The 27634-nt window shown below is 39.7% G+C and overlaps 1 protein-coding gene across 4 annotated transcripts in view; it reads right to left on the reverse strand.

Annotated features, from left to right (window-relative positions):
• Window positions 1-111: 111 nt before the first annotated feature.
• zmp:0000000755 (phosphofurin acidic cluster sorting protein 2) overlaps window positions 112-27634 on the reverse strand; it is a 43162-nt gene continuing 15639 nt past the window's right edge. Inside the window, exons 2-26 of one of the 4 annotated variants that reach the window (XM_051126561.1) lie at window positions 23303-23390; window positions 22190-22279; window positions 21625-21750; window positions 19726-19888; window positions 19207-19298; window positions 19033-19113; window positions 18835-18894; window positions 18047-18198; window positions 17787-17880; window positions 16273-16356; window positions 13728-13849; window positions 13429-13561; window positions 13104-13208; window positions 11812-11918; window positions 11225-11379; window positions 11037-11147; window positions 10664-10766; window positions 9164-9196; window positions 8641-8683; window positions 7010-7052; window positions 6555-6693; window positions 6130-6264; window positions 5779-6002; window positions 5487-5600; window positions 112-4238 (exon numbers count right to left, since the gene is read on the reverse strand). In XM_051126561.1, the coding sequence (XP_050982518.1) occupies window positions 4123-4238; window positions 5487-5600; window positions 5779-6002; window positions 6130-6264; window positions 6555-6693; window positions 7010-7052; window positions 8641-8683; window positions 9164-9196; window positions 10664-10766; window positions 11037-11147; window positions 11225-11379; window positions 11812-11918; window positions 13104-13208; window positions 13429-13561; window positions 13728-13849; window positions 16273-16356; window positions 17787-17880; window positions 18047-18198; window positions 18835-18894; window positions 19033-19113; window positions 19207-19298; window positions 19726-19888; window positions 21625-21750; window positions 22190-22279; window positions 23303-23390 (2713 nt within the window). In that variant the 3' untranslated portion in view covers window positions 112-4122. The remainder of the gene's footprint in view (window positions 4239-5486; window positions 5601-5778; window positions 6003-6129; window positions 6265-6554; window positions 6694-7009; window positions 7053-8640; window positions 8684-9163; window positions 9197-10663; window positions 10767-11036; window positions 11148-11224; window positions 11380-11811; window positions 11919-13103; window positions 13209-13428; window positions 13562-13727; window positions 13850-16272; window positions 16357-17786; window positions 17881-18046; window positions 18199-18834; window positions 18895-19032; window positions 19114-19206; window positions 19299-19725; window positions 19889-21624; window positions 21751-22189; window positions 22280-23302; window positions 23391-27634) is intronic. The other 3 variants (XM_051126562.1, XM_051126563.1, XM_051126564.1) reach the window with 3 other exon arrangements.

Genomic DNA, 27634 nt, shown 5'->3' on the forward strand with positions numbered 1-27634 from the left:
CGTTCATTCACCAGTGGATAAAAACGCTTTATTAAACACAGCGGCGCGTGTAAGCACAGAAAGAAGTGGCGCTATAAAATGCCATTACATACTCCAGATGTAAAACATGCAAAGGTACAACATTAAAAAGTCACATCATTTAAAAATGAGTTTTTGTGCAAAGGTGCTGCAGTCGCGTCCCGTATACGAACCGCAGCGGAGTGTCGGCGTAGAGCATACAGAGTCACGCGACACGTGACCTGTTCAGAAAACACACGTGACGAGATACCGGAGTTCGTCGTGGAACAGACGTACACGCACTCCTTCGTGTCAAGAGAAAGAGTTCATAGTGGTTCTTAAAGTGACAGTTCACCCAAAAATCATCATTTACTCAAAAGTCTTATGTGAACATAAAGGAAGATATTCTGAAGAACATTGGGACTGCATGGACAAAAAACACTAGGACATTTCTCAAATTATCTTCTCACAGAAGAAAGTCAGTCATACAGGTTTGAAATACATGAGGGAGAGTAAGTGATGATTTTTAGGTCGAACCGTCTCTTTAAATCAAAGTGCTGTAGCCGCTGCAGCCGCTCGATGTGCTCGTACGTTCAGAACTCATCTTACTGTAGTAAAAGTGCAAATACTGCATGTGAATCTGGTGCCGATGAAGCAGCTTTCAGGAACTGGAATCTGTTTTTTGGCATCTGAAGTGGTCATTTTGGGAGTAAAAACAAAAGGTACAACACTGAAGTAACGAGGACGGACTCTAACCATCTGAATACATTCATCAGCATAAATGACACAATGAGCAACAGCGTTAAAACAATCACAGCAAAACACATGAGAAGCACCGTTAAACATTCAACACACACACGTCTCGTCTGATCCAATCAGTCCAACAATAAAACACACTCAACACAAACACTGATTCAGCATGTGATGAAGGCCGTTTCCTCCCAAACACTGAAGACTCAGATCAGCGTCTGAAACGTGATTTGTGCCGTTATACGACTGGAACTGAGTGGAGAACTGAAGAAAAACACTCAGACCTGGTTTCACAGACTTAAGCCAGGACTAGGCCTTAGTTAAACTATCATATTTAAGCAGCTTTTATAAAAACGCATTAGAATAAGATGTTACAAATGTGCATTTTGAGACAGAACAATGGCATATTTTAAGATGTGTCGGAGCAAGACGGCTCAAACATACAGACTAGCCTTAAGAAGCCTGGTCTGTGAAACCAAGACTTAGATTTCTTATTTAAACCTACAATCCACAGTACTGAAATGATTCAGACCGAACTGTAAGAACACTGATGACACTCTCAATCTCCCATGATGCATGAGTTTGAATCATTGATTCTGTGCAGGGTTCCTGCAGGTCTTAATTCACCTTTACACAAATTAATGTTTTGAAAGCTTTTAAATCAAAGCAGAAAGTCTTAAATTCATAGCATTAATTGTTGCACATACTGCAAAAAAGGAGAATCCTCCTCAGTATTTCTGTCCTTTTTTTCTAGTACAAATATCTAAACATCCTTAATTACTTGAGAACAAAAAATTAAAGTCTTGTTTGATGAGAAACTGATCAAAATAAAGTGAGTTTATGATTAAAACAAGAACTAATATCTGTCAATAAGGAATAAAAACTTGTTTCCCTTTGAATGAAGCTGATTTTTCTAAATCTGTTGGCAGATATTTGATCAGTTTCTCATCAAACAAGACCTATTATTTTATTTCATTTTGCATCTCCAGTAAATGTGTCTTGATTTAAGAATCTTTTGATATTTGCACTGGAAAACAAGACAAATGCACTGCAAAAAATGATGTTCTTTCTTAGTATTTTTGTAGTATAAATATCTACAAATTCTTGATTCAAGACAAATTTACTTTACAAGTAAAACGACTTAAGATATTATGCCTTTTTTTCTAAAAAAAAAAAAAAGTTTTAGTTTTTGGCTAAAACAAGTAAAAAATATCTGCAGTGGGGCAAGAAAAATAAGCTTGTTTAGGCTTTGAATTAAGATTACTGTTTTTACCCCATTGCAGATATTTTTATTTGTTTTAAGCAAAAACGAATAAATTTTTTTTTTTTTTTTTTTTTCCCCAAAAACAAGACTAATATCTTAAGAGGAGACGCTGTGGACAAAAACAGTTTTTTCATGCACCTGTCAAGTTTGAGATTTTGGGCTTTTCAGTTTTTCAGACTAGTGGAAAGAAAACATCCAAAAGACATTGTTAAGTGTTTCTTTCTATAGCACTTTATCTATTTGATTTCAATGACAATACATATTTTTAAAGCCCATTTTCTCAAAATTATTTTTTTCTCCTACAATGAGCCATAAATCAACACTTCAGCAGCACTTACACACACCACACCAGACATCTTTATTCGTGTCTGTATCCTGAAGGTTTTCACAGAGGGATTTGTTCATATATAATTTGCTTGAGTTTATACATTTTATTCCCCCCAAAAATTGTAAAAAGTAATTTTCTGTTTTTTCTGAATTATGGTGTGACAAAATGAGATACCCAAAATTCCCTCTGTAAAAACATTTGACTCTAATACGTATAAAAAAAAAACAAGAATTTTGAAACTGACTTCATTCAGTGTTCAGATTTTTGTACTAGAAATGTATGCAAATGAGTGCATATTTAATCAAATAATGCCTCATTTGCATATTTAAACCTTACATTTTAGAAACTTATAATACAAAAATGTTTGCAATTATCAGTGTAATCAATCAACTGTGTAAGGTGATAACTATTAGTTAACTTTTTTACCCTGTTCACCTGCAGTGTCTCGCTTTAAGTGATTTTACTTGTCAAGTAGATGCATCTTGATTCAAGAATGTTTCGATATTTACACTAGAAAACAAGACAAAATACTAAGAAAATCATGTTTTGCAGTGTGAAGAACAGCGCTGCAGTGAGATCAGAATTACAGTAAAAGTTGTTTTAGTTTTTTTTTTGTAAAATCAAAAGGTAATGTAGATCTGTTTGAAGTTGTCTTTTTAAACTCTGAAGCATTGCTAATACATATTGGCATATTATGTTCCCTTCCATTTATTTCTTGACATTTTACGCATTTGGTTTTAAACTGACCTTCATCAAACCAGCAGAAACCCTGCACAAATGAGGCCGATCGCTGCACCGCCATCAGGAAGAGCCCAATCAGAGCGAATCCGTCAGTGGAAACGCAGCTGTGAGAGACACGTGTGCTGCTGACTGAATATGGCTTATCAAAATGAAACGTTCCCTCACAGCCGCACCTTCATTCACCTCAAAATAAACACAGCGTTTCCTCTGACTGAGGTGTGTATTCACATGATCAGACCTGTGATTCACTGGTAATGAACATGAGTGTGTTTGTCCTGTACGACACACAACAGAAGAGCGTGTGCTGCTGGATGAATGTAAAGGCCGTTCACAACAGGAACTGAGAGTCGCCCTGCTGATTGGCTGACAGTGTGTTTATTACTCATCAGCTGGAAAAAGCAAAAGTGATTCCAGCAGTATCGTTCCTCATGTTATTAGAGTTGTGAACTTGCAAATCTCTGGGAGCGATTATTAAATCTTTATAACGGGTCTTGGTGTGAACGGCCTGTAAGGAACAGGAAGCTCTTCAGTAAAGTGTCGGGGAACAGCTGTGCTGTGTGTGAAATACCCTGCTCGTCAGCGTCATCTTCTGCGGCGTGTGCTTTCAAAGGCAGGTTCAGTTTATAGTTTCAGATTCACCGACAAAATACCACAAACAGCGTTTACATTTAGGGTAAAAAATCCATTTAAATTCACAGCAAAACGCCTCGACGCGGCCCGTCGACACGCGCCTGATCGGTCTCCGTCCCATCGTGCGCCGGACCGCTTTCTACACAGGATTTCACAGAAATTATAAAGTAGCAAAATCAAGAGAAAGTGCTTCGCGTTTGTCATCCGTCACCGATCGGTTCATCACGACCTAAAAATATACGTGACCGACGGCCGCCGTCTTCATAGAAAATACGAGCTCTTCTGTAGTGTAAAAAACTGAAAACACACGACGATATAAACGAACCGGAGACAGTCAGGTTTCCATGGGAAACTCGTCTCTGGACGTCCCGCGGCGGCTCTTCTCCTTCAGTACACGCTTACAGACGTGACGTCACACGGGTTTGCTGTATCCGAACACGCCGACCGGGAAGTGCTTGACGTGAGTCGGCCACTGGGCGGCCAGCTGGAAAAACTTGACGTCGTTCCACTCGACTCCATCGATGGACACTGAAACACAAACACACGAGTCAGACGAGATTCACTGCAGATCACACTCAATTCATCAAACTGAATCAATGCAGCAAACAAGTCATTTGAATTCAAATGGAGTGAACATTAGCAGTCAGTGTTTGGTATCAGTGATATTTTGAATGTTTTGTAAAGGAGTCTCTTCTGGTTAACAAGGCTGCATTTGACCAAAAATACTGAAATATTATTGCAAATTATAATAATGGTTTTCTATTTCAAAATATTTTATAATATAATTTATTTCTGAAATCAAAAGCTGAATTGCTCCTCAGCCACTGTCTATAGTGTCACATGATGCTTCAGAAATCATTCGAACATGCTGATTTATTATCAATATTGTAAACTGCTTTTGCTGCTTGACATTTTTTGAAATTGTAGTATTATTTCAGGATGGATAAAAGTAATAAGAACAATATTTATTTATTATAGAAATCTTTTGTAACAATATACACTACTGTTTTTTTAATTCAATTTAATTTCAATTTAATTAATTTTATTCAGTATGGAAATATTATTCACATTTTATTCTGCAAGGATCTGTTAAATTCATAAAAAGTGATAGTAAAGACCATATTGTTATAAAAGATTTCCATTTTAAATAATTGCTGTTCCTTTTAACTTTTTATTCATCAAAAAAAATCACAAGTTCCAAAAAATAATATTCAGCAAAACTGTTTGCAATGTAATAATAAATCAGCATAATATAATTTATAATAAAATGACCCTGGAGCACAAAACCATTCATAAGGTTCAATTTTTTGAGGTTGAACCTGAATAAATAATCTTTCCATTAATGTGTGGTTTGTTATGATAGGACAGTATTTGGCTGAGATTCGACTATTTGAAAATCTGGAATCTGACGGTGAAAAAAAAATGTAAATATTGAGAAAATCACCTTTAAAGTTGTCCAAATGAAGTTCTTAGCAATGCATATTACTAATCAAAAATGAAGTTTTGATATATTTACGGTAGGAAAATTAAAAAATATCTTCATGGAACATGATCTTTACTTAATATCCTAATGATTTTTGCCATAAAAAAAAGTAGATTATTTTGACCCATAAAATGTATTTTTGGCTATTGCTATCAAATATACCCGTGATACTTAAGACCGGTTTTGTGCTCCAGCGTCACATATAATAAATCTCGTGTGACGTGGCTGTTTGCATTCAGACTGACGCTGGTGAAATGTGAAGCAGTGAGTCTGGATTGGTGTGAACGCGTCACCTCTGAGCATGGTGTGCTGATGTTTGGCCGTGCAGATGAGGCGGCTGATGCCGTCGATCACCTGACTCTTAGAATCCACGTCCTTCTCCTTCGGCTTCTTACTGAGAAAAATCACTGCGAGACACACAAGAAAACATTCTGACATCTGCAGCACCATCGCTGTATGGAAGCAGATTTATTATTAAAACACCACACACTGACGGACTGACTGACGCGCTTTGAACGTCAGCTACAGGACCTGAGAGAAACCCTGCCCTAAAACACTGCTGCTGTGTGTGTGCTGGACGAGCACCTTTCTTGTTCTTCTCTTTGGTGACGACGGTCATGGCCATGCTGTGAGGAGGGCTGGTGTCGCCCCCGCTGGGCAGACGGCTGACCTGCAGCGAGCGGAAGTTGCTCTTCAGCGTGTTCTTCAGACCCACGTCACGCTTCTCGCCCTCGCGCTTCTTCTCTCCGCTCTGCCACGTCCAGTAGTCCACCTGAAGACCCATCAGCTCCCCACCTGTGCACGGAGAACTACACACACACACACACACACAGAGTGAGTCTCATGAAACATGTCAAGAACACACCTGACACCTGATATATATATACTCATAATAACATAATAATATACACTATTACAGAAGGTTCAAACACTCACTGATGCTTCAGAAGGAAACGCGATGCTTTAAGAGCTGGGGGTGAAAACTTTTGAATTTGAAGATCAGGGTAAATGTAACTTATTTTGTCTTCTGGGAAACATGTAAGTATCTTCTGTAGCTTCTGAAGGTCAGTACTAAATGAAAAAAAAAAGATATTTAGGCAAAATAAGAAAAATGTACACATCTCCATTCTGTTCAAAAGTTTTCACCCCCCCGACTCTTTTCCTCCTGGAGCATCAGTGAGTGTTTGAACCTGCTGTAATAGCTGCATATGAGTGTGCTTGATATTAATTGCATTATATGAGTTTGTAATAGAAGCAGCACATTTCAAATGATGATTTATTTTCTGGAAAATTCAGTATGCTGATTTACTGGTGTAATATGACCCAGATTCATTTAAACACAACGCGTGATGATGTCATACCCCACTCCGGTGAAAACCGCACACGCTGAGGGAGATGGAGGCGGAGTCACACACATCTCCTTCCCGTAGGGCGTGGCCGACTGCGGCATGGGCGAAGAAACCACACCCACATTCCCGCCCATGGCATCATCAGAATCCACTGAGAACAGAGAGACGCCACATTAACACACACAGCCAACACATTTTCATTTACGTTAAACGTTAAAAACAGAGATGACCACATCATGAGATGTTTGCACAGATGAAGCCTGCGAGTGTTCGATGCGGAGCTGACGCACTGCTGCGGGCGCGATATGAACACGGGACTGTAAAAGCCTCGTGCTGTAAAATCTATTTATGTGAGCGAGAGCAAGAGAGCGTGAAGCTCGCAGACGTGACCTCATTTCCTGAGCGCCAGAAACCTGCGCGATGACGCCATCAAACAGCCGATCTCATCACTGGAGATCTGAACTCACCTGATGTGGACAGACTGTGTTCGACGATTCCCACCTTCACCACCTGCAGCACAAGAGCACCATTAATCACTGTCATTCACACTGACTCACATCACCACCACTAGTGATCACACTTAAAACGTAAATATTGTGTCAAATGTTCATCTGCCATCAGAACTTTTTCTGTATATCAGCATGAACATTTGTGACCCTGCACCACAAAACCAGTCGTTAAGTATCACGGGTTTATTTGCAGCAATAGCCAACAACACACTGTATGGGTCAAAATTATACATGTTTCTTTTATGCCAAAAATCATTAAGATATTAAGTAAAGATCATGTTCCATGAAGATATTTTGTAATATATCAAAACTTAATTATTGATCAGTAATATGCATTGCTAAGAACTTCATTTGGACAACTCTAAAGGTGATTTTCTCAATATTTCGATTTTTTGCACCCTCAGATTCCAGATTTTCAAATAGTTGTGTCTCAGCCAAATACTGTCCTGTCATAACAAACATCAATGGAAAGATTATTTATTCAGATGATGTATAAATCTCAATCTAAAACTAGATGAAAACAGATTTGTCAAGACAAACTTTAAGTTGGCTTGAGAAAGACCAGAGTGTTTTAAAAAGTTTGAAAAGTTTGATGGTTTTCAGTCTAAAATGGTTTGAAGTTTAAAGTAGTTTAATAGGTTAGAGTTTGAATCTTTTGAAGGCAATACAGTCTGTGAGCATGTCGTTAGCATGTTACTAGCATGATTAGCCAGTTATTAGCATGTTGCTAGAATGATATTAACATGATTAAGATGCTGTTAGCATGTTTATAGCATGATTATCAAGTTACTAGCATGTTGCTAGTCTGTTTCTAACATGATTAGCTTGTCATTAGCATGTTATTAGTTTGATTAGCAAGTTATTAGCATGTTGGTAGAATGATATTAACATGATTAGCATGTTGTTAGCATGTTACTAGCATGATTAACATGTTTCTAACATGCTTAGCATGTTGCTAGCATGTTTTAAGCATGATTAGCATGTTGTTAACATGTTTCTAACATGATTAGCAAGTTATCATCACGTTGCTAACATGATTTTAGCACGATTAACATGTAATTAGCATGTTTCTAGCATAATTATCAAGTTACTAACATGTTGCTAGTCTGTTTCTAACACGATTAGCTTGTTGTTAGCACATTATTGGCATGATTAGCCCGTTATTAGCATGTTGCTAGAAAATTAACATGATTAGCATGTTGTTAGCATGTTTCTAGCATGATTAACAAATTACTAGCATGTTGTTAGCATGATTAGCAAGCTACTAGCATTACTATAGTTATAACAATAATAACTGTAAATTTAAGTGGGATTTCAGTAAGTTTTCTTAAAAACGGACTCTTATGACTGGTTTTGTGGTCCAGCGTCACATTTATGTATTTAAAGTGACAGCGCATCTAAACACATCACTGTGTCGTCATTTATGGTGTTTATCACGTCTGAAAATCAGCGGGTCCAGTGTTGTTTGGTTCAAAAATATCTTCTTTTACAGAAGAAAGTAATCGACAGTAAATGATGACAAAATGATGATGTTTGGATGAACTAATCCATTAAATCTCCCATCAGGATCAGTGGATCTGGAGTCTCACCCCGATAAATGGCACAAATTTTTGGCACGAATCTTCATCCGGACTGCACAGAGAAAGAGAGAGAGAGAGAGAGAGAGACAGCAGGTCAGAGCGGCGCAGACAGACGAGTTTATAAACACACACACACTGAACGACACTGACACAGATCCAGACGCGACACGTCTGACCAGAGGAATGGAGCGTCACACCACATCACCACGACATGAAACGATCATCCGTGCGAATCTGACACCGATGATCATCATCTACAGCAGTGCAGCATGGGAAACACAGTCACTGCAGCAGACAAACCCTCCGTCTGACAGTCTCACGACTCTAATCGAGCGTTCACATCCTGTCAGACCAGACAATGAGCGCGGCTGAACGGCATTCACAAAGATCCGCAGATCTTCGGGCGGCGACGCACACGCGCGAGACACGCGTGAGCTCTGAGCGATGACGGGGAAGGTCACGTGACTGCGGGTGGACAGCCAATCACATGTAGAGATGGAACAGTAGAGGTCAGAGGTCAGAGGTCAGGTACCTGATGTAAAAATCAAAATACAAACTTCTCTTCCTTGGAATGCAAATGAAAGGTGAGAAGAAAACGAGTGCAGAGCTGTTATTAATATTAATAATAATGAGTCTGTCAGAGGATGTGCATATGAACTAGATTAAAGTAGAAAAGATTTCATTAAAAAATATATTAAAACCAGCACTCAGAATCAAACACATGCAAATCCATCAAATTGACGGCATTTATTGTGTTTTTAACTCTTGTTGTTGATAATCATGGTATTTGTGAAAGAGAATGAGTGTAATGAGCAGTGTGTGTGTGTCAAGCAGTCGTCACTAGAGGGAGTCGCTGCTGCTCGACTGTGTTTGTGACTGAAGCTCAACACGGTTCTCATTAGTGCAGCTGAACTCCAGCCTCATGTTTTTTTTTTTTGAGGGGGTGAGGCTGGTTTTGAGCAGTTCTAGTTTGTATAACTTAGTAATAATCCTTTGTTTTAATCTTGTTTTTAAACACTCATTTTGTTTGCACATTTTTCACATGAACTTTCAACCCTGTAGTCTCTGACATATTAAATAATAGAAAATATATTTTATTGAAACAGAACAATTTATTTAACATTTACACAAAAATGTTTTTAGAATCTAAAAAAAGTTTGCATGTGTTATGTTTAGTATCATATTTCCTCCATCAGGTGTTTATGGCACCAAAATAAGGTTTATACATCAATAAATATCTGCTTTCCAGTTAGGATTTCAAGTTGTTAGGACAGGACAATATTTATTTATGTATTTCTGAGATACAACTATTTGAAAATCTGGAATCTGTAATAATCAAAATATTGCAAAAATCACCTTCAAAGTTCTTAGCAATGCATATTACTAATCAAAAATTAAGTTTTGATATATTTACAGTAGGAAATTTACAAAATATCTTCATGGAACATGATCTTTACTTAATATCCTAATGATTTTCAGCATGAAAGAAAATATGACCCTGATATTACCTTCAATAGCCAACAGTACATTGTATGGGTCAAATGTATGGAAAAAAAAATCAATAGGATATTAAGTAAAGATCATGTTGCATGAAGATATTTTGTAAATTTCCTACTGTAAATATATCAAAACTTAATTTTTGATTAGTAATATGTATTGCTAACAACTTCATTTGGACAAATTTAAAGGTGATTTTCGCAGTATTTTGAATTTTTTTCACCCCTCAGATTACAGATTTTCAACCACTTGTATCTTGGCCAAATATTGTCTTATTCTAACAAACCACACATCGCTGGAAAGCTTATGTATTCAGCTTGATGCATGTTTTCAGATGTTGTATAAATCTCAATTTTAAAAAAATGACCCTTATGACTGATTTGTGAAGATCATTCCTCCACTGAGGAACATTTAAAGTAAAACTTCTGGAAATAAACGTTCCTCAAAAGATCCTCATGATCAGATTTGACACTCACTGATTTTTCTACAAAATGATTCAGGTAAATCTGACACACACACACACACACACACGTACCTCTTCTGTCTGTAGGTGAGCATGGCTTCAGAGATGGGAAACTGATGAGACACATTCGCTCCAGCCAAATACTGGATGATCCGTCCAGCGACATCGACAGTCTCTGTGGAGAGAGACATGCGGGACAATGGACAGAGAGACAGCAGTTAACATCACAACTCCACAGCAGATTGATCTCAATATCAACATCGAGCCGGTGGGAGAATCACAGCAGATGAGTGAGGTCTGATGGGAAACGACAGATGCAGGTGAAACAGACACTCACACATCTGTCAGTCCTGAACATCGTCTCGTAAACAAACACATGCGAGAGGCTCATTTACGCTTCATTACCGTCACACACACACACACACACACACACACGGGTCTGTACCTGCGCTGGGAGGCTCCGACCGGCAGAACAGCTCCTTCCACGACGGGTCCATGAACATACTGTTGAATTTACTGTCGAATGTCGACACGTACTTGGCCAGAGGATGAGAACCTGCGAGACGGACACAGATAGCGTGTAAAAACTCACCGGACGCATAATAAAGCAGCATTCCGAGCTCGTGGACTCACCGATGGGGATGAGGAGGAAGCGGATGTAGCTCAGCCAATCCGGCGTCTTATTGGCCAGCTGCTCCACGAAGAAGCGCAGCACTGTACTGAGATAACACTGATCGCCCGCCACCGCCACCTTCACTGTGGGCGGAGTCTGAGCGTTACAGTTACAGCTGTGGGAGGAGCCACAGAACACACTCACTATAATGACCACAACTATAACAGTAAATATAGCTGTATCTATACTAATTACAACTATATTGATGGTAACCATAAAAGTATAAAGTTACACATTGATAACTTGAGCTATAACGATAAAAACATATTTGCGCAGAACAGTGGATGATAACGTTGTTTACTCTAAACACGCTGCAGTTTTGTCGTCTGCTGCTTTAAACACTCAAGCTCTTTAAAGCAGGATGGATTCTGATTGGCTGATGGTTCCGTGAGTGTTATGAGGATTATATCACACTGACAGCTGCAGACGCTCAAGAGACAAACGATAATGAACCGCTGTGACCATCAGAGATGCTTTCAGAAACACAGAGTATTTATAGACACGTGTGTGTGTGTGTGTGTGTGTGTGTGTGTGTGCGGTCACTCACAATCTCTGAATGCGTGTGACGATGGTGTTAAATGCGGCCTGGACGTCAGCGGCGGAGCAGGTCGACACGATGGGCTGAGTGTGTTTCTGCAGAACCTCGGCCACATACTGAACAACAACAGCAACATTACGTAATTAAACACAATTCAGCACAAACACATCAGAAATATGCCTGGATTCAGAACAATTCTGTGTTACATCATTTATGTCCAAACTGCAGTGATAATGAGACACTTTTTAATGTGAGAAACAAAAGAAGAAACTTATTCTGAGCTGAGAGTGATTTACATGCACTAAAATAAATGAACATAAACACAGATGGATGATCTGTACATTGATTTATGGACATGAATGACAATAAAAATAATGTAAACACTATGCAGAATTACTACATTTACATTTCTGCATTGGCAGATGATTTTATCTAAAGTGACATCCACCGCATTCAGGATCTACATCATGAAGTTCATGCTTGCAATGGGAATCAAACTCAAGATCTGCTGTTAGAGCTGCAGCGTATCACACATGAACACACACATGTGAACACACATACTAGTGAAGACACAATAGTGCAAAAGAAAAAAAGTCTTATCTTACTTAATATTTTTTCTTGCTTCTAGTCAAAATATCTAAAAATTCTTAAATCAAGATGCACTTACTAGATAAGCAAAAAGATATTTAATCTTGTGTCCTGGGGGAAAAAAAAATCTAAATTATGTGCATTTTGTTTAAAACAAGTAAAATTATCTGCCAGTGAGGTGAAAGAAATCTTGTTTTAACAGTATTTTACTTACCCCACTGGCAGATAATTTTTTTTTTTTTTTTTTTTTTTTTTTTTAAGTAAATTGCACTTAATTTAGATATTTTTTTTTTTTGCATCTTGATTTAAGAATTTTTAGATATTTTGACTAGAAACAAGACAAAGATACTAAATAAGATGAGCCTTTTTTGCAATGAAGTGAACACACACACACACACGTCTGGTTTATTATCTTTGTGGGGACTCTCCATAGGTGCAATGGTTTGTATACTGTCCACACTGTATTTTCTATCCCCTTCCCCTAACCCTACCCCTAAACCTAACCCTTACAGAAAACTTTCTGCATTTTTACTTTCTCAAAAAAACTCATTCTGTATGATTTATAATCTTTTGTACCCATGGGGACCACAAGCCGGTCCCCACAATGTCAAAAATTTCAGGTTTTACTATCCTTGTGGGGACATTTGGTCCCCACAATGTAGCAAAAACAAGTACACACACACACACACACACACACACATGTAAACACACACCTGGCCCTGCCAGTCCACTGTGTTGATGAGGATGATGTTCTCTGGGAGTCTCTCGTCTGAGATCAGGATCTGATTCAACTGGTCATACACTGATTTTCTGGGCACCTGAACAACACAAACACACATGTGAGTCACACACACAACTAATGTCCCGCTCTCTCTCTGTATATAAACACATACAAATGATTCAACAAATGAAGTATTTCAGCAGTGAGCCTGTAGTAAATGTTTCACTGTCAACATGAACTCAGAATGAAGTCACTTTTAAAGATTCTGGACGAGTGTTGATCTGGATGAACTTGTGTTCTCTTCAGATCTGACGCACCTGTGCTGTGAAGCGGCTGTCGGGCGAATACTCGCTGTCCACGCTGGTGGTGCGGTCGCTCTGAGCTCGTGAATTCTGTCTGTCCTTCATGGATGTGCTGCGCGTGCGCCGCGGGACCCTGCTCTCCCCTTTACTGGAGGACACAAACACAGAGATCCGACTCACTCTTTCACAAAGACCGGCGCTTATAAATGTCACACCACGGACGCTCACGATGAAGAACACTAGGCAGAGCTGCAGCATCAGCAGAAACTGCCTCAGACGTGTGTGAATGTGAGTGAATGTGAGTGAATGTGTACCTGGGACTGGTGTGATTCTGGGACTCAGTTTTGCAGAGTTTCCCACCGGAGCCGTTCAATCGATCACTGCTGGGCTCAGAAATATCTGCCATTACTATCCCATGATGCTCTGCATCCACCTCCTGCACAAACACAGTGAGAGATGAATAAATAAACAAATGAATCATATTCAAATCATTTCTTAAAGGAATAATTACCCAAACAACATTTATGTCATTAGAATATGTCACTACATTCTCAACTGTGAAACACTAACATTCAAAGGTTTGCAGTCAGTAAGATTTAAAAGAAAAAAAGAGGAAATGCATACTTCATCAGTGATACATTAAAATAAGTGCAGGATTAGTACAGATACTGAAAAATTACATTTCAGGACTTTTTCTATTATTTAATGCTTTCTACTGTTTAATAAAAAACAGAAGTCAGACAAAAAAAATTCGCTTCGAACCCCCTTCACAGTCCAGATCTGAATCAAATGATTCACAAACCCGCTCCGAAGTCCTAATCTAACTCAAATGAATCGTGAAACGCGATGTAAAGTCTCGATCTGAATCAAATGATTCGCGATCTGATTGGAGTGCTTCGAAACAGCGAATCATTTTGCGACGCAATTGTTTAACTGATTCGGAGTTTCGAAAAGCTCCGTTTCACCCATCACTATACACGCTTTTTAAATTATTAGAAGCGATGTTTTTTGCTAGTGAATCGCTTGAAATGAATGATCGAAGTGACTCACTCAGTTGATTCGGTTCATCTGTTCCTCTTTCCTCGTCTTCAGTCATGTTTACACGAAATTGTTAGTACTACTACTGGCTTAGCTCGCTAGTTCTATGACATTAACTGAAATAAGTTGAATTAACTGATTTTTGAATTTTGCGTGAAAAGATGTTACACTTATTTCATAGATACATTGTCTTTCAATAATTCAAGCACTTTTCAAGTATTGCTTAAGTTACAAGAAAATTTAAATTGAAGTACTTCAAGCACCTTGTACAAACCCTGTAAGAGACTGTAAAGACAAAATATTTCTATTCGTCTAAAATCTTTCTATTCATCTGTGAATCCTGAAAAATAAAATGTACGCACAAAATATTGTGCAGCACAGCTTTTTTTTAACATTGCTAATAATCATAAATGTTTCTTGAACAGCAAATCATTATATTAGAATGATTTCTGAAGGATCATGTGACACTGAAGACTGGAGTAATGATGCTGAAAATTCAGCTGCGCTTCACAGAAATAAATTACAGTTTAACAGATATTCACATAGAAACAGCTGTTTCAGACTGTATTATACAGGTTCAGTAAATGATGGGAGAATATTCATGTTTAGATGAACGGTTCATGTGATCGCAGGGGTTCGGGTGTGAATGAAACATCACTGAGCTGCGTCTGCGTCAGAAGTAAAGGTCGCAGGTCACAGCGGGCAGGCGGCTCATTTCCTCTAGGCCTGAATAATGTAGGAAACTCACAGGGTGGGAAAGGGCAGGAGAGACGACATGCAGGGTGGAGCTCAATTACAGACAGAGAGACAGATGGAGAGAGAGAGAGAGAGAGGCAGATGCTTCACTGCAGATCTCAGATCAGATCATCTCCACCCGAGCTGCTGTCAGCAGGCTTCATTTGTTAAAAAAATATACAACTTAATTATGTTTATCCAAAATATGGGCCAGAGAGAAAGGAACTGATCTGATCCAGCTGAGAATTCATATTCACTACAGTAAGATCAAGATCAGCTAAACAAACTGAACCCAGAGACGAGAAACACACAATCGGCACAGATCAAACATGTTTAAAACTGAGAGGATTCTGGTTTTGAATTTAACTTTTAATTTAAGAATTCGTCCTGTGCAAACAAGAAGAGTCCATGTTTAATTAACTTAGGGAGAAGTCCACTTCAAGAACAAAAATTGACAGACAATGTAGTCACCCCTTGTCATCCAAGATGTTCATGTCTTTCTTTCTTCAGTCGTAAAGAAATTATGTTTCTGAGGAAAACATTTGTGATCGTTTGAAGCTGCATTTAAACTGCATTTTGGAAGTTCAAACTTGTGGCACCATATCAGTCCATTATATGGAGAAAAATCCTGAAATGTTTTCCTCAAAAAACATAATTTCTTTATGTACATTATCTGTCAATTGTTGTTCTTGAAGTGGACTTCTCTTTTAAGATAGAAAACAAGCTTTTGCTTTTAGAAGGAGAAAACTATGAGACTGAACCATCATCATCATCATCATCATCATCATGGCTTAGTAGAGTAATGACGTCTCTAAAAACAGAATTACAAATTAAATATTCTCTTCGGGGATCAACTGGAGATGTATATGTGGGAACCTTTATTTAAGATTTTCATAAGAATATTCCATCTTTCAAGTATCTTTGTTGTTACGTGAATATTTATTAGCATTATTATTTTATGTAAAGTTGGAAATGGATGGGAATTAATGGGGAGAAAAAGAGGAAAATGAATGCCTTCAGGATGTTTTTGTATCTTGTTCTGATAAAAATAAATCAAGAGCTAAATCTGTGCAGCTGAAGTCTCACCCCGCCGCTGGTGTCCATACTGCTGTCCTCCTGCTGCCGCGAGCCGGCCGTCTTACAGCGCTCCACCGACAGGAAGTCAGCAGCCTGCACAGGAAGACAAAATAGCACTGATTTACATGTGTGCTCTGGTCCTGACGGGGGCGCTGTGGTCAGATGTGTGTGTGTGTTCAGTGGACAGATAATAATATCTGTGAGCAGGTGCTGCCGCAGCCCGGCGTTCTTTACATGCTCGTCAACAGACACCAGCAGCTCCAGAAAACGCAAGACACACAGGACACATACCGAAACACACGAAAATACTGTGCCTGCAACACTGCTGAACATCCACACTGGGTTTACTTGAAATTTGCGCTTGAAAGTTGCAACGAAACTGAGGTGGTTTAATCTGACATGCAACAGATTATTGAAAAAAGAGTAAATGTAGGACGGGACTTGATTCTGTGCATCAGGTGTTGACTCATCAGTTTGAGTTTAAAAAAAAGAAATTAACATGGATGAATTGTGCACTATAAGATGTATAATATGGTTATAGAAAATAAGGTGAATTTTCGTTCCATGTCAGCTTTAATGACTGATACAGATACAGTATTAAAGGTCAAATCACGCCGCATTGATAAGGGCAAACCAAAGCCGATATTTGAGCGAGTACAGCACGTCACCGCTCAGACATTCCAAGAACGACAAACACGGATTCAACACGTTCAGTCGACAAAAACAAGCACCCACCAACACCGACAGAGTGAATACTGTGATCTGCCAAAACCCAACAAATGAGTCTGTTGCCGTTTGTTGCGTCCGTTGGTGCAGTGACGTTTTTCTTTAAGACAGAATTTGATACATTTATGTTAATTCATAAAAAATATCTTACGGCTGTTTTTAGATTTTGGACCTGACACAAGAGTTAACTAGTACTGACAATCAGTCTAATGTGCATTAATGTCCCTCTAAAGCTTGAGTGATTTATTGGTCTATTATAAATCCTGATGTGGCGAGCGATGATGGGGTGCGATTTCTCTCCTGTTTTCTTCAGCGCAACGTGTTCACGTTTCCAAACGTTGGTTCGCATGTGCCGTTTATGGAGCGTCTCCCTCTCAGATGTTTGTGATTCCAGAGACGGATCAGGTGCTCACGCAGATCTGATGTCAGGCCCTAAAAATACCCATAAACCCTCAAACATCCCGAATAGCCACCAGCACACCCTCAGGTTAACATTCGATGAACGTTCCTAAACGTGTGATGACATCAGCTGTGTTTATTTACCCGTGGGAGACGTCTGCTAATTTAAGAGTGTGGAATAACCTACGGCTCAGATTCGCTCTGATCCGACCCTTGAAGACTCTTCTCTACACCTGGGCTTTTGGAGAAGCCTTATTTTAGTTTTTTTTTCTTAACCTGATATTTGCTGCTGAATCAGAAATGTGCTTTATTATTAAACTCTACCTGTATTGTTCTCCTGCTTTAGGGCTGTGTATAGCCACTATAATCATGAACATATCAGTGTGTGTGAATCTCACCATGTTGGACGCTGCGTCCCGGTGTTGATTGTGACTGTGAATGCTGCCGATCTCTGTTTGAGAACTGGAGTGAGACATGCCCTCAAAAAACGGCCTGAAACACACACACACACACACATTCATTCAGCTACAGTGCAACTGATTCACACACATCTCATGTCCACCTGCTGACATTTAATCATACAGCTGATTCTTTGAACAATTAACAACATGAATGAAGCAGATCAAACTCAGAACATCGAATGTCAGGACTCTCATACTTGAGTTTGGGTTTCGGGGTGCTCAGGACGCTCTCGTTGTCCTCGAGCTCCGGGCCGCTGTCGCTCTGATTAAAAACCTCCAGACTGTCATACAGCAGGTCCAGATCCTCCTCCACCTCCTGCGTCTGATCCACCGGGTCTGAGTCCAGAACCTGAACACATCATCATCACATCAGACAGACAGAAAACCATCAGACAGGAATATCTGAATCCGACTGAGAAAGTAGTCTGGTTTGTGCATTTACACGCTTTGCTTTTCCTTACATGTTTATATGAAGGCTTTGAGTCTGATTATTAACAGGTTATTGAGGTGCATGTAAACGCTTGAATCAGACTACTTTCTCAGTCAGATTCAGATATTCCTCGTGCACATGTGCAGTGCTGTGATGTGTATCTTCAGCGTTTTATTTCTTACCAATGTGCATATGTTTATTAACATCTCACAAACTGGTTAGTGGAGGAGACTGAATATTTACTAAATATCTTCCGAAAAAGCCTACTAAATCTCTTCTCTGTCAGCCTTATTTTTAAATGTCATGAAGACAATACAGTCAATTCTGCTTGCTGTAACTCGTGAAGGCTTTCTCCAGTTCTCCATGTGCTGAAGTTTTCTTTGAATGAATGTCATGCACATGTAAATCAATACGTGATGCAAGATGAGCAAAGACGCAGCAGTGAGCAACAGAATGAATCAGAAACCAGACGCTGGAACAATCACACTCAGATTCACAGCAAACACGCCGGTGTGAAACCTGCTGAAAGAGCAGATGGACGACAGACGGACTCACCTCATCTGTGACTTTGAATCTCTTCAGTAAGGCCACAAACTTCTGCTTGAAGTTGGGTTGCTGTGAACATCAGGAGAGAGTTACACAGAATAAACATGGATTAATGAATGAACGAACTTCCTCTTCTGCACTATTGCCCTACAGACAGACAGACAGAAAGTGAGACAGACAGACAGACAGACAGACAGAGCTCCTCACTCGTGTCATTGAGACCGATCGGATCATTTTCCGTCTGGGTTTTTTTGGCTTTCGTATGTCATCATCTTCATCGTACAAATCCTACAGGAAGTATAAATCAGAATCAGAATGAGATTTACTGCCAAATATAATTACAAATACACAACAAATCTGTCTGTCAAATCTGTTTGTGACCTGTGCGTGTCCTGCATCATCACTGCCCTCCTGCTCTGATGAATAACTGTCATCGTCATCCTCTGAGTAATTATCCATGTCAGGAGACCGATCTGAGACACACACACACACAGAGGTCAAAGGTCACACACCTGTAACTCGACCCTCAGTGACGTAACGCGGCAGAGCGATGAACACTGTGTTCTGACCTGAACGTCTGACGTCGTGTGATATTAATAGAGCAACAGATGAACTGATCAGCACATCGCAGGCATGTGAGTGTGTGTGTGAGTGTGTGTGAGTGTGTGTGTGTGAGTGTGTGTGTGTGAGTGTGTGTGTGAGTGTGTGTGAGTGTACCTGGTATTTATCACGTAAAAGTGTGCACAGTCTCCTGTCAGGGCTAGGTTTAGGTGTGGGGCGATAGAAAATAGGGTTTGTACAGTATAAAAACCATTACGCCTATGGAATGAACCCATAAAACATGTAAACACAACATGTGCGTGTGAGTATGTGTGTGTGTGTGTGTGTGTGTGTCTGTACCCGAGGCTTTGGTCTTGGCTCCCGTCTGTCCGCTGCCGTACTCGTGGTCGATGGGTTGACTGGACAGCGAGAACACGCAAATCTCAGCCACGCGTGCTGGCGCGTCCTTCATGTTGCTATGGAGACCCAGAATCTGTCCTCCGTCTGTGGGATGCTGCAGCACCTGATCAAACACACCTGCTGTCAGTCACTGAACTACCAACACCTCACATCAGCTTCATTCACTCCATCCGATTTGACCACTGAACCCTCGTGCACCAATAAAAAAAAAAGTTACACAGAGGTCCATAGTGGACAAAAATGTCCATGTCAAAAAAAAAATTTGAAGCGTGGGAGCACAGACTTAAGTTCAGTCTCATTTTAAAGAAAACCCATGGCAGATTACTGATGAAGTAGAAAAAGTTTAAAAAGTGAAATTAAAAAAAAAGTTATAGAGGTTTAAGTTTATGAAAATGCATATTTTATATTTTACATAAAATATATATTTTATGAAACATGTTGAACTCTAAACCTGCTAGAAAATCAAAGCCATAAATCGAAACAAGCTGTGTTCCAAATTTGAGGTTGATATCTCAAAAAATGAGCTTTCAGTAAGATTTTGTTTGGGCGCAGTGTCAAATTTCCCCGTAAGGTGCCATTAAATCTCCGCTGGTGCACACACTGGTGCAATCACTGAATTTGTGATTTTCAGTAGAGTTTTTTTTTAATGACACACACACAAACCACACTCTGACATTCATACCACCACACCCACACAATTATAGCTGCATTATTTATCCGATTGGCTCCATAATATGCAAAAGCAAAAAACAGGAATAAAGCGAGTATTTGCTTTATAGGCCAAACCTGAAAAAAAATGGCACCATCTAGGAAGTTTTTAATTAAATTTTAATGCCTTGCCAACAGAATGAAAGCCTCCTAACAAAAATTGCATAATATAACAGTTGAATGGCACGGCGATTAAAAATAGCAGTTTAAATGGGTTTCAATGGGGACATTTTTGTCCAAAAGGTGCTGAGTGCTACACTTTTTTGTACCTAGAAAAAAGAAAAAGAAAATGGAGGTGAAATAGTAAAATTCCCATAAAAATACACACCTGTGCCAAAGCACATTGCAGCTGGCAATAACACAGGCGAAAAGATCACAAAAAACAAGACTGAAAAGGACAAAAATGTCCAAAAGGTTGCACACGGGTTAAAAACATGTACATAAAATAACAAGAAAATGGCTTGTTAGTGCTGTTTAATCGGTCACTCATCACTAGTCCTAGTGCTGATAGTGATGTGCTGAAAGCTGTAATGTTCAGTGTGTGTGTGTGTGTGTGTGTGTGTGTGTGTGTCCTGCAGTGGGACGGACGTCAGCTGTTACTTTACTAAGAAATCAGGAGCTGTATTACATAAACGCCCTTTCATAAATGCACAGGAATCAAATTCAGGTGTGCAAGACAAATATAGACAGGCATAGACATAGAAATATAGACAGGTGTGTGCAATATAGAATAAAAATTATACTTTTTTTATGGATAAGTAACAAATGATATTTCGCATCTTTCAAAAATGTGTTTGTATTAGTGTTATACTGCAATAGCTCACTCTTGTCCATAGAATATTAACTCACTTACTAAAGATGTGAATCTAAACGACATGTTTCAAGAAAAGAAGGTCTTGTTTATTGACTTCAGATTGATTCCAGTGCAACTGTGAGACTGAAGACATAAGGACTGTCGTACTGACGTACAGTATCTGCTCACAAAACCATTTATTTCATGCGATAAAAACAGATGACAAAACTGCAGCACACTTTTAATGAACAGAATATTATCGTCCGCTGGTGTGGATGCTAATATAGTTATCGTTATGATTATTGTTTTTGGTGTGAACGGGATTAAACATCTTTTACCTCGGCCATGTTGATGACTCCCACCGCCAGCGTCTTGTAGCCCAGAATGGTTCTGTTCTTGTAGCGTTTTCTTCTCTGTAGCATAATCTGCAGGCGGTTGGCGTCTCTCTTCAGGAAGTGAGGATACTGTCACGACACGACAGAAACACTTTAGAGGATCATCAGACATTACGGCTGCGTCTCTGCTGCTCTTACAAACACAATGATGCAGGAATAAATGACATTTACAGCAACACTTCACGCTGAAATGATCATTCTGTTTACTTCAAACCTTGTGACTTGCAAAAGAACGTTTAGAAACAAACAACATTGGACCCGTCTGACTTTCCATGTATGGACAAAACAGAGGCATTTCTCAAAATATCTTCTTTTGTGTTCCACTGAAGAAGGACAGTCATAAAAGTGTGAATGACATGTGGTAGAGCAACTGGTGGCAGAACTGTCATTAATGGGGAATTTGTGGGTTTTTCTGCAGAATAACATCACTGATGAATCATTCACTCGTTCACTGAATCAGAGTCATTTTGACTGGAGTTGATTCATAGCGTCAGACATCACGCCGTACCTGCAGAGAGAAGGTGAGCTCCAGCTCCGTCTCCATCAGGCCACTGGGAGGAAGGATGTACTCGTTTGATCGCAACACTCGTTTGGAGCCCTGCACACACACACACACACACACACGCACACACATACACGTAAATGTATGATAATATACATATCATCATATTAAACATTCACCATGTTCTACTGTATGGTTGTCTTTAAATTATTTGAATGTAGTTACATTAACATGACGTTCATTAACGGTCTAAAAGACACAGTAAAATAGAGATACACAACATTAAACTGACACAATATGCATGGTTTTACTGATTTTTATAACAACCGAAATATCATCATTTCCATTTGAGTCATTTAGTGGTTTATATAAAGATGTTTCTGAGGCTCTAGTGGTGAACATGCAGTGCAATACTCCCTAAAAAAGTATCTAATTACATTACTTAGTAATTTCATATGGAAAGTAATGCATTATGTTACTTGCTTGCTTGAACTAGAAACTATTTTTAGCAACTGTAAAAGCCCTTTCACACCAAAAAGTAAAATGAATCAGCCTCAGGCTGAAGGAAAAGTAAATTCATGTCTGTTCAGTAGAACACAGGAGAAGAAGGTTCAACACTGTTCAGCAATAAAGAAACAATGAAGTACACGTTAGTTTACTTAGTCATTTTTCTTATCAGTATGATTGAACTGGATCATCAAAGGTCAGCAAAGACACTGGTTAATAAAATGGGATTAAATACAAAAAGGTTGTTATTTAACATATTGTTTATGTCATATTCTGAGTTTGCATTTCACTGTTTTAATTCAGTTTGATGAATACTGAATCTGTTTTTTCTGAGTGAGATGAATTAATGCCTGTTCACATTTAGTCTAGAACTACAGTATCATCATGTTCACACAGCACACAACACCTCTGTAATTCTGATTTCTCTCAACACGGACAGAACAACTGTCAGTGAATAAATGGGAAAATAAAGTAAGTGGCATTACTAATCTGAAACAGTAACTCAGATATTTTCTTGTAAATTTTTAAAAAAAGTAATCTGATTACATAACTCGCGTTACTTGCGATGCGTTATCCCCAACACTGAACACGTGACGGATACAGGAGTCTCACCTGAATCTTCACAGCGATGAGCACCGAGTTCAAATCCTTATCCAGCTCCTTCAACACGATCAGCCTCTTCAACGTCAGACTGCACAACCTGAGACAGACAAGCACTCGTTTACTCTGTGCACTATTTATATTTCAGTTCTGTAGTTTCTCACTGCACTCTTCAACAGGCAGTGAATCAGTGATCTGTCTCTCATACTCAACTCAAACAGCTCAATATCACAATGAGATTCAGTACTATACCATGTTTTACCATCACTGTACCAGTGTAAAATCACAGTCATGGAGTTTTACATGAGAGAAATCAGTCTGTGTGTGTGTGTGTGTGTGATGGGTGCGTTCAGTGTGTTTCTGTGATGAGATCCAGCGCTGGTGAAATGAGACTCTCAGGCATTTCCTCTTCCTGCATCACAGCTGCTCTGAGTTACTGAACACACACACACACACACACACACACACACACACAGGAGGAATCCGTCTCTCCACCCAGAGCTCATTCCACACAAAACCATTTCCAGAGATGTCAACATCTGTCTGTCTCTCTGACCCACTTTCTGCTGCTGCTTCAGTCTCTGACAGAGAAAAGAAGATCTGAGTCACTGCTTCACTCAAACCACATCTTCATCTTCATCATCATCAGTGCTGAGCTGACAATAGCGATTATCAGACAGAAACAAAGTATCCGCTTTCAAATTCCAAGGGTTTAGAATTAACAGTAGAGTCGCTATGACATGTCTCTACCAATATCCAGCACTACTGGATTGTCCCTAGCAATAATTCTGACCAAACAATTAAATATATGTGTATGTAACCACTGTTGTTGTGATTTCGGCCGCATCTGAAATTCTGACCAGAGAAGTTAAAGTAAATACGCTAGAAAATTACACGCTTTCAAAGACGCATAATTTAATACATGTGTGATGTAAGAACATGTAAAAACTTTAGTGTTTCCAACATACGAGCACAGTTCAGCTGAATGATAAGGTTTAGCCTCTTTAACTTTATGTTGTTCTGTTTTGTGTTCATCTGCTTCTCCCATTCGCTCTTTTTACATCCACTATAACTCTATATAGACAATCAGACACAACAATCATTTCTCAAATACTTATGACAGTAAATCTGAGCTGCAGCTCGTCATATTAATGGAGCGTTTCACTAGTTAGCGGTAAACCGGTTACCACACCTCAATATGGAGGAGATTTGTGTTGGATGTTTTCTTTAGAATGGAAATACGGATATTTTATTTGTCAACATCATACTTTTTCACTTATTTCAGTTAATGTTTTAAAACTAGCGAGCTAAGCCAGTAGTAGTGCTGACAGTGTCGTGTAAACACGATGAACAGACAAAATGAATCAACTGAATAAGTCATTTACGCTGGAACTACTTCGATTAATTCAGTTCAAGCGATTCACTAGCAAACACCATATCCAAAATATTATATATATATATATATATATATATAAAATATTATATATGATTGCTCGAGATGATTCGCTCTGCGCAGACCGATTGGCATATGACATCAAAGTACCGCGATGTTTAAAAAGCTTGTATATAGTGATGGGTAAAACAGAGCTTCTCAAAACTCCAAATCAGTTTAACCATTGTGTCGCAAAATGATTTACTGAATCATGATTTGTGCTCCAATTGGATCGCGTATTGCGAATGATTTAGATCAGAACTTCTGCGCGGGTTTGCAAATCTTTTAATTCAGATCGAAACTTCGGAGCCGCAGATCGCGAATAAGTTTATTCAGAACGGAGCCGCGGATCGCGAATCATTCGATTCAGATCGGATCTTCGGAGCTGCAGATCGCGAATCATTTGATTAGGTATAGGAGCCGCGAATCGCGAATCATTTGAATCAAATCGGAGCCGCGGATCGCGAATCATTCGATTCAGATCGGATCTTCGGAGCTGCGGATCGCGAATCATTTGATTAGGTATAGGAGCCGCGAATCGCGAATCATTTGAATCAAATCGGAGCCGCGGATCGCGAATCATTCGATTCAGATCGGATCTTCGGAGCTGCGGATCGCGAATCATTTGATTAGGTATAGGAGCCGCGAATCGCGAATCATTTTAATCAAATCGGAGCCGCGGATCGCGAATCATTCGATTCAGATCGGATCCTCGGAGCCGCGGATCGCGAATCATTTGATTCAGATCGAACCTTCGGAGCCGCGGATTGCGAATCATTTGATTAGGTATAGGAGCCGCGAATCGCGAATCATTTGAATCAAATCGGAGCCGCGGATCGCGAATCATTCGATTCAGATCGGATCCTCGGAGCCGCGGATCGCGAATCATTTGATTCAGATCGAACCTTCGGAGCCGCGGATTGCGAATCATTTGATTAGGTATAGGAGCTGCGAATCGCGAATCATTTGAATCAAATCGGAGCCGCGGATCGCGAATCATTCGATTCAGATCGGATCCTCGGAGCCGCGGATCGCGAATCATTCGATTCAGATCGGATCTTCGGAGCTGCAGATCGCGAATAAGTTTATTCAGAACGGAGCCGCGGATCGCGAATAATTCGATTCAGATCGGATCTTCGGAGCTGCAGATCGCGAATCATTTGATTAGGTATAGGAGCCGCGAATCGCGAATCATTTGAATCAAATCGGAGCCGCGGATCGCGAATCATTCGATTCAGATCGGATCTTCGGAGCTGCGGATCGCGAATCATTTGATTAGGTATAGGAGCCGCAAATCGCGAATCATTTGAATCAAATCGGAGCCGCGGATCGCGAATCATTCGATTCAGATGGGATCCTCGGAGCCGCGGATCGCGAATCATTTGATTCAGATCGAACCTTCGGAGCCGCGGATTGCGAATCATTTGATTAGGTATAGGAGCCGTGAATCGCGAATCATTTGAATCAAATCGGAGCCGCGGATCGCGAATCATTCGATTCAGATCGGATCTTCAGAGCTGCAGATCGCGAATCATTTGATTAGGTATAGGAGCCGCGAATCGCGAATCATTTGATTCAGATCGAACCTTCGGAGCCGCGGATCGCGAATCATTTGATAAGGTATAGGAGCCGCGAATCATCTGAATCAAATCGGAGCCGCAGATCGCGAATCATTTGATTCAGATCGAAACTTTGGTGCGGGGTTGTGAACCTTTTGATTTAGATCGAAACTTCAGAGCCGCGGATCGCGGAAAGAAAACAAACCAAATATAAACAAGTATAAAACAAAAACAAAAAAAAGTATACACAAATACAAATCCCTTAAGAAAACTAACCATGTCTTACTATGGTAAAAGTGCCGTAAAACCATGTTTTTTTTTACAATCACAGTTTTACTGTAAATAACATGGTTAAACTATGGTTGGTGTAACAAAACGGGGATTAATTTGTGTTTACCATGCTTTAACTACAGTAAGCATGTTTTTTTGTGTGTGTGTTATTGAGTAAGGGATGTGTTGCCATGTTAACAAAAAAAACCCTAATAAATTTCCACATTAAGAGGACACATAGGATGAATATGGAGATACAGCTTCACTGCTTTAGGATGAACAGAACTTTGTATAGTTTCCATGTACTTGTCTACATCAACACTGAATAAAGAAGAGAGGTTTAGAGCCAGATTTTTGTTTCAGTATGTGATTTTTATCTAGCAGGAAACTATAGTTATAAGTCGGACATCGCTTGTTATGATTTTCAAGGGTGTAGAATTTAGTTCGAGAAGTTATGACATGTCCCTAACTTATAACTCTACAGAGGAAGAGATGATGGGTTGAACTGAGGCGCAACAGTGATCTGTCACCACACATCAAAGAGCCACAAAACGTCTCCGGTTACGTATGTAACCTCGGTTCCCTGAAAGGAGGGAACGAGACACTGCGTTAGCATACGCTTGGGGGTTATCCCCCTCCTCCCAAATACTGAAGCCTGATTGCATCGCGCCGGTAAACTTTACCGGCTAATGACGCTCGAGCTCTCGACCTAGGGGCGGAGCCACCCACTATATATATGTCGGGCTGAGCGTCATTAACTCAGAATCTTTCGACTGTTCGCACAGGTACAAGACTCTGATAATTACAATACAGCAGCGCGCGCAGTGTCTCGTTCCCTCCTTTCAGGGAACCGTGGTTACATACGTAACCGGAGACGTTCCCTATCAAGTTCGGTCTCTCGACACTGCGTTAGCATACGCTTGGGGAACGCGTACAATCCCGCTGTGTTGTAATTCCATACATGGTGAGAAGAGTCTAATGAGCCAGACCCCATAGAGCCGGGCACGTTAACTGCTTCATAAAACACTCAGAGAAGAACGACGCCCTCCAGCTCTAGCCGAGCGGGATTAAGCACAGTAATAC

The sequence above is a fragment of the Labeo rohita genome, chromosome 13 (genome assembly GCF_022985175.1).
Source record: "Labeo rohita strain BAU-BD-2019 chromosome 13, IGBB_LRoh.1.0, whole genome shotgun sequence".
In the NCBI taxonomy this organism is placed as follows: domain Eukaryota; kingdom Metazoa; phylum Chordata; class Actinopteri; order Cypriniformes; family Cyprinidae; genus Labeo; species Labeo rohita.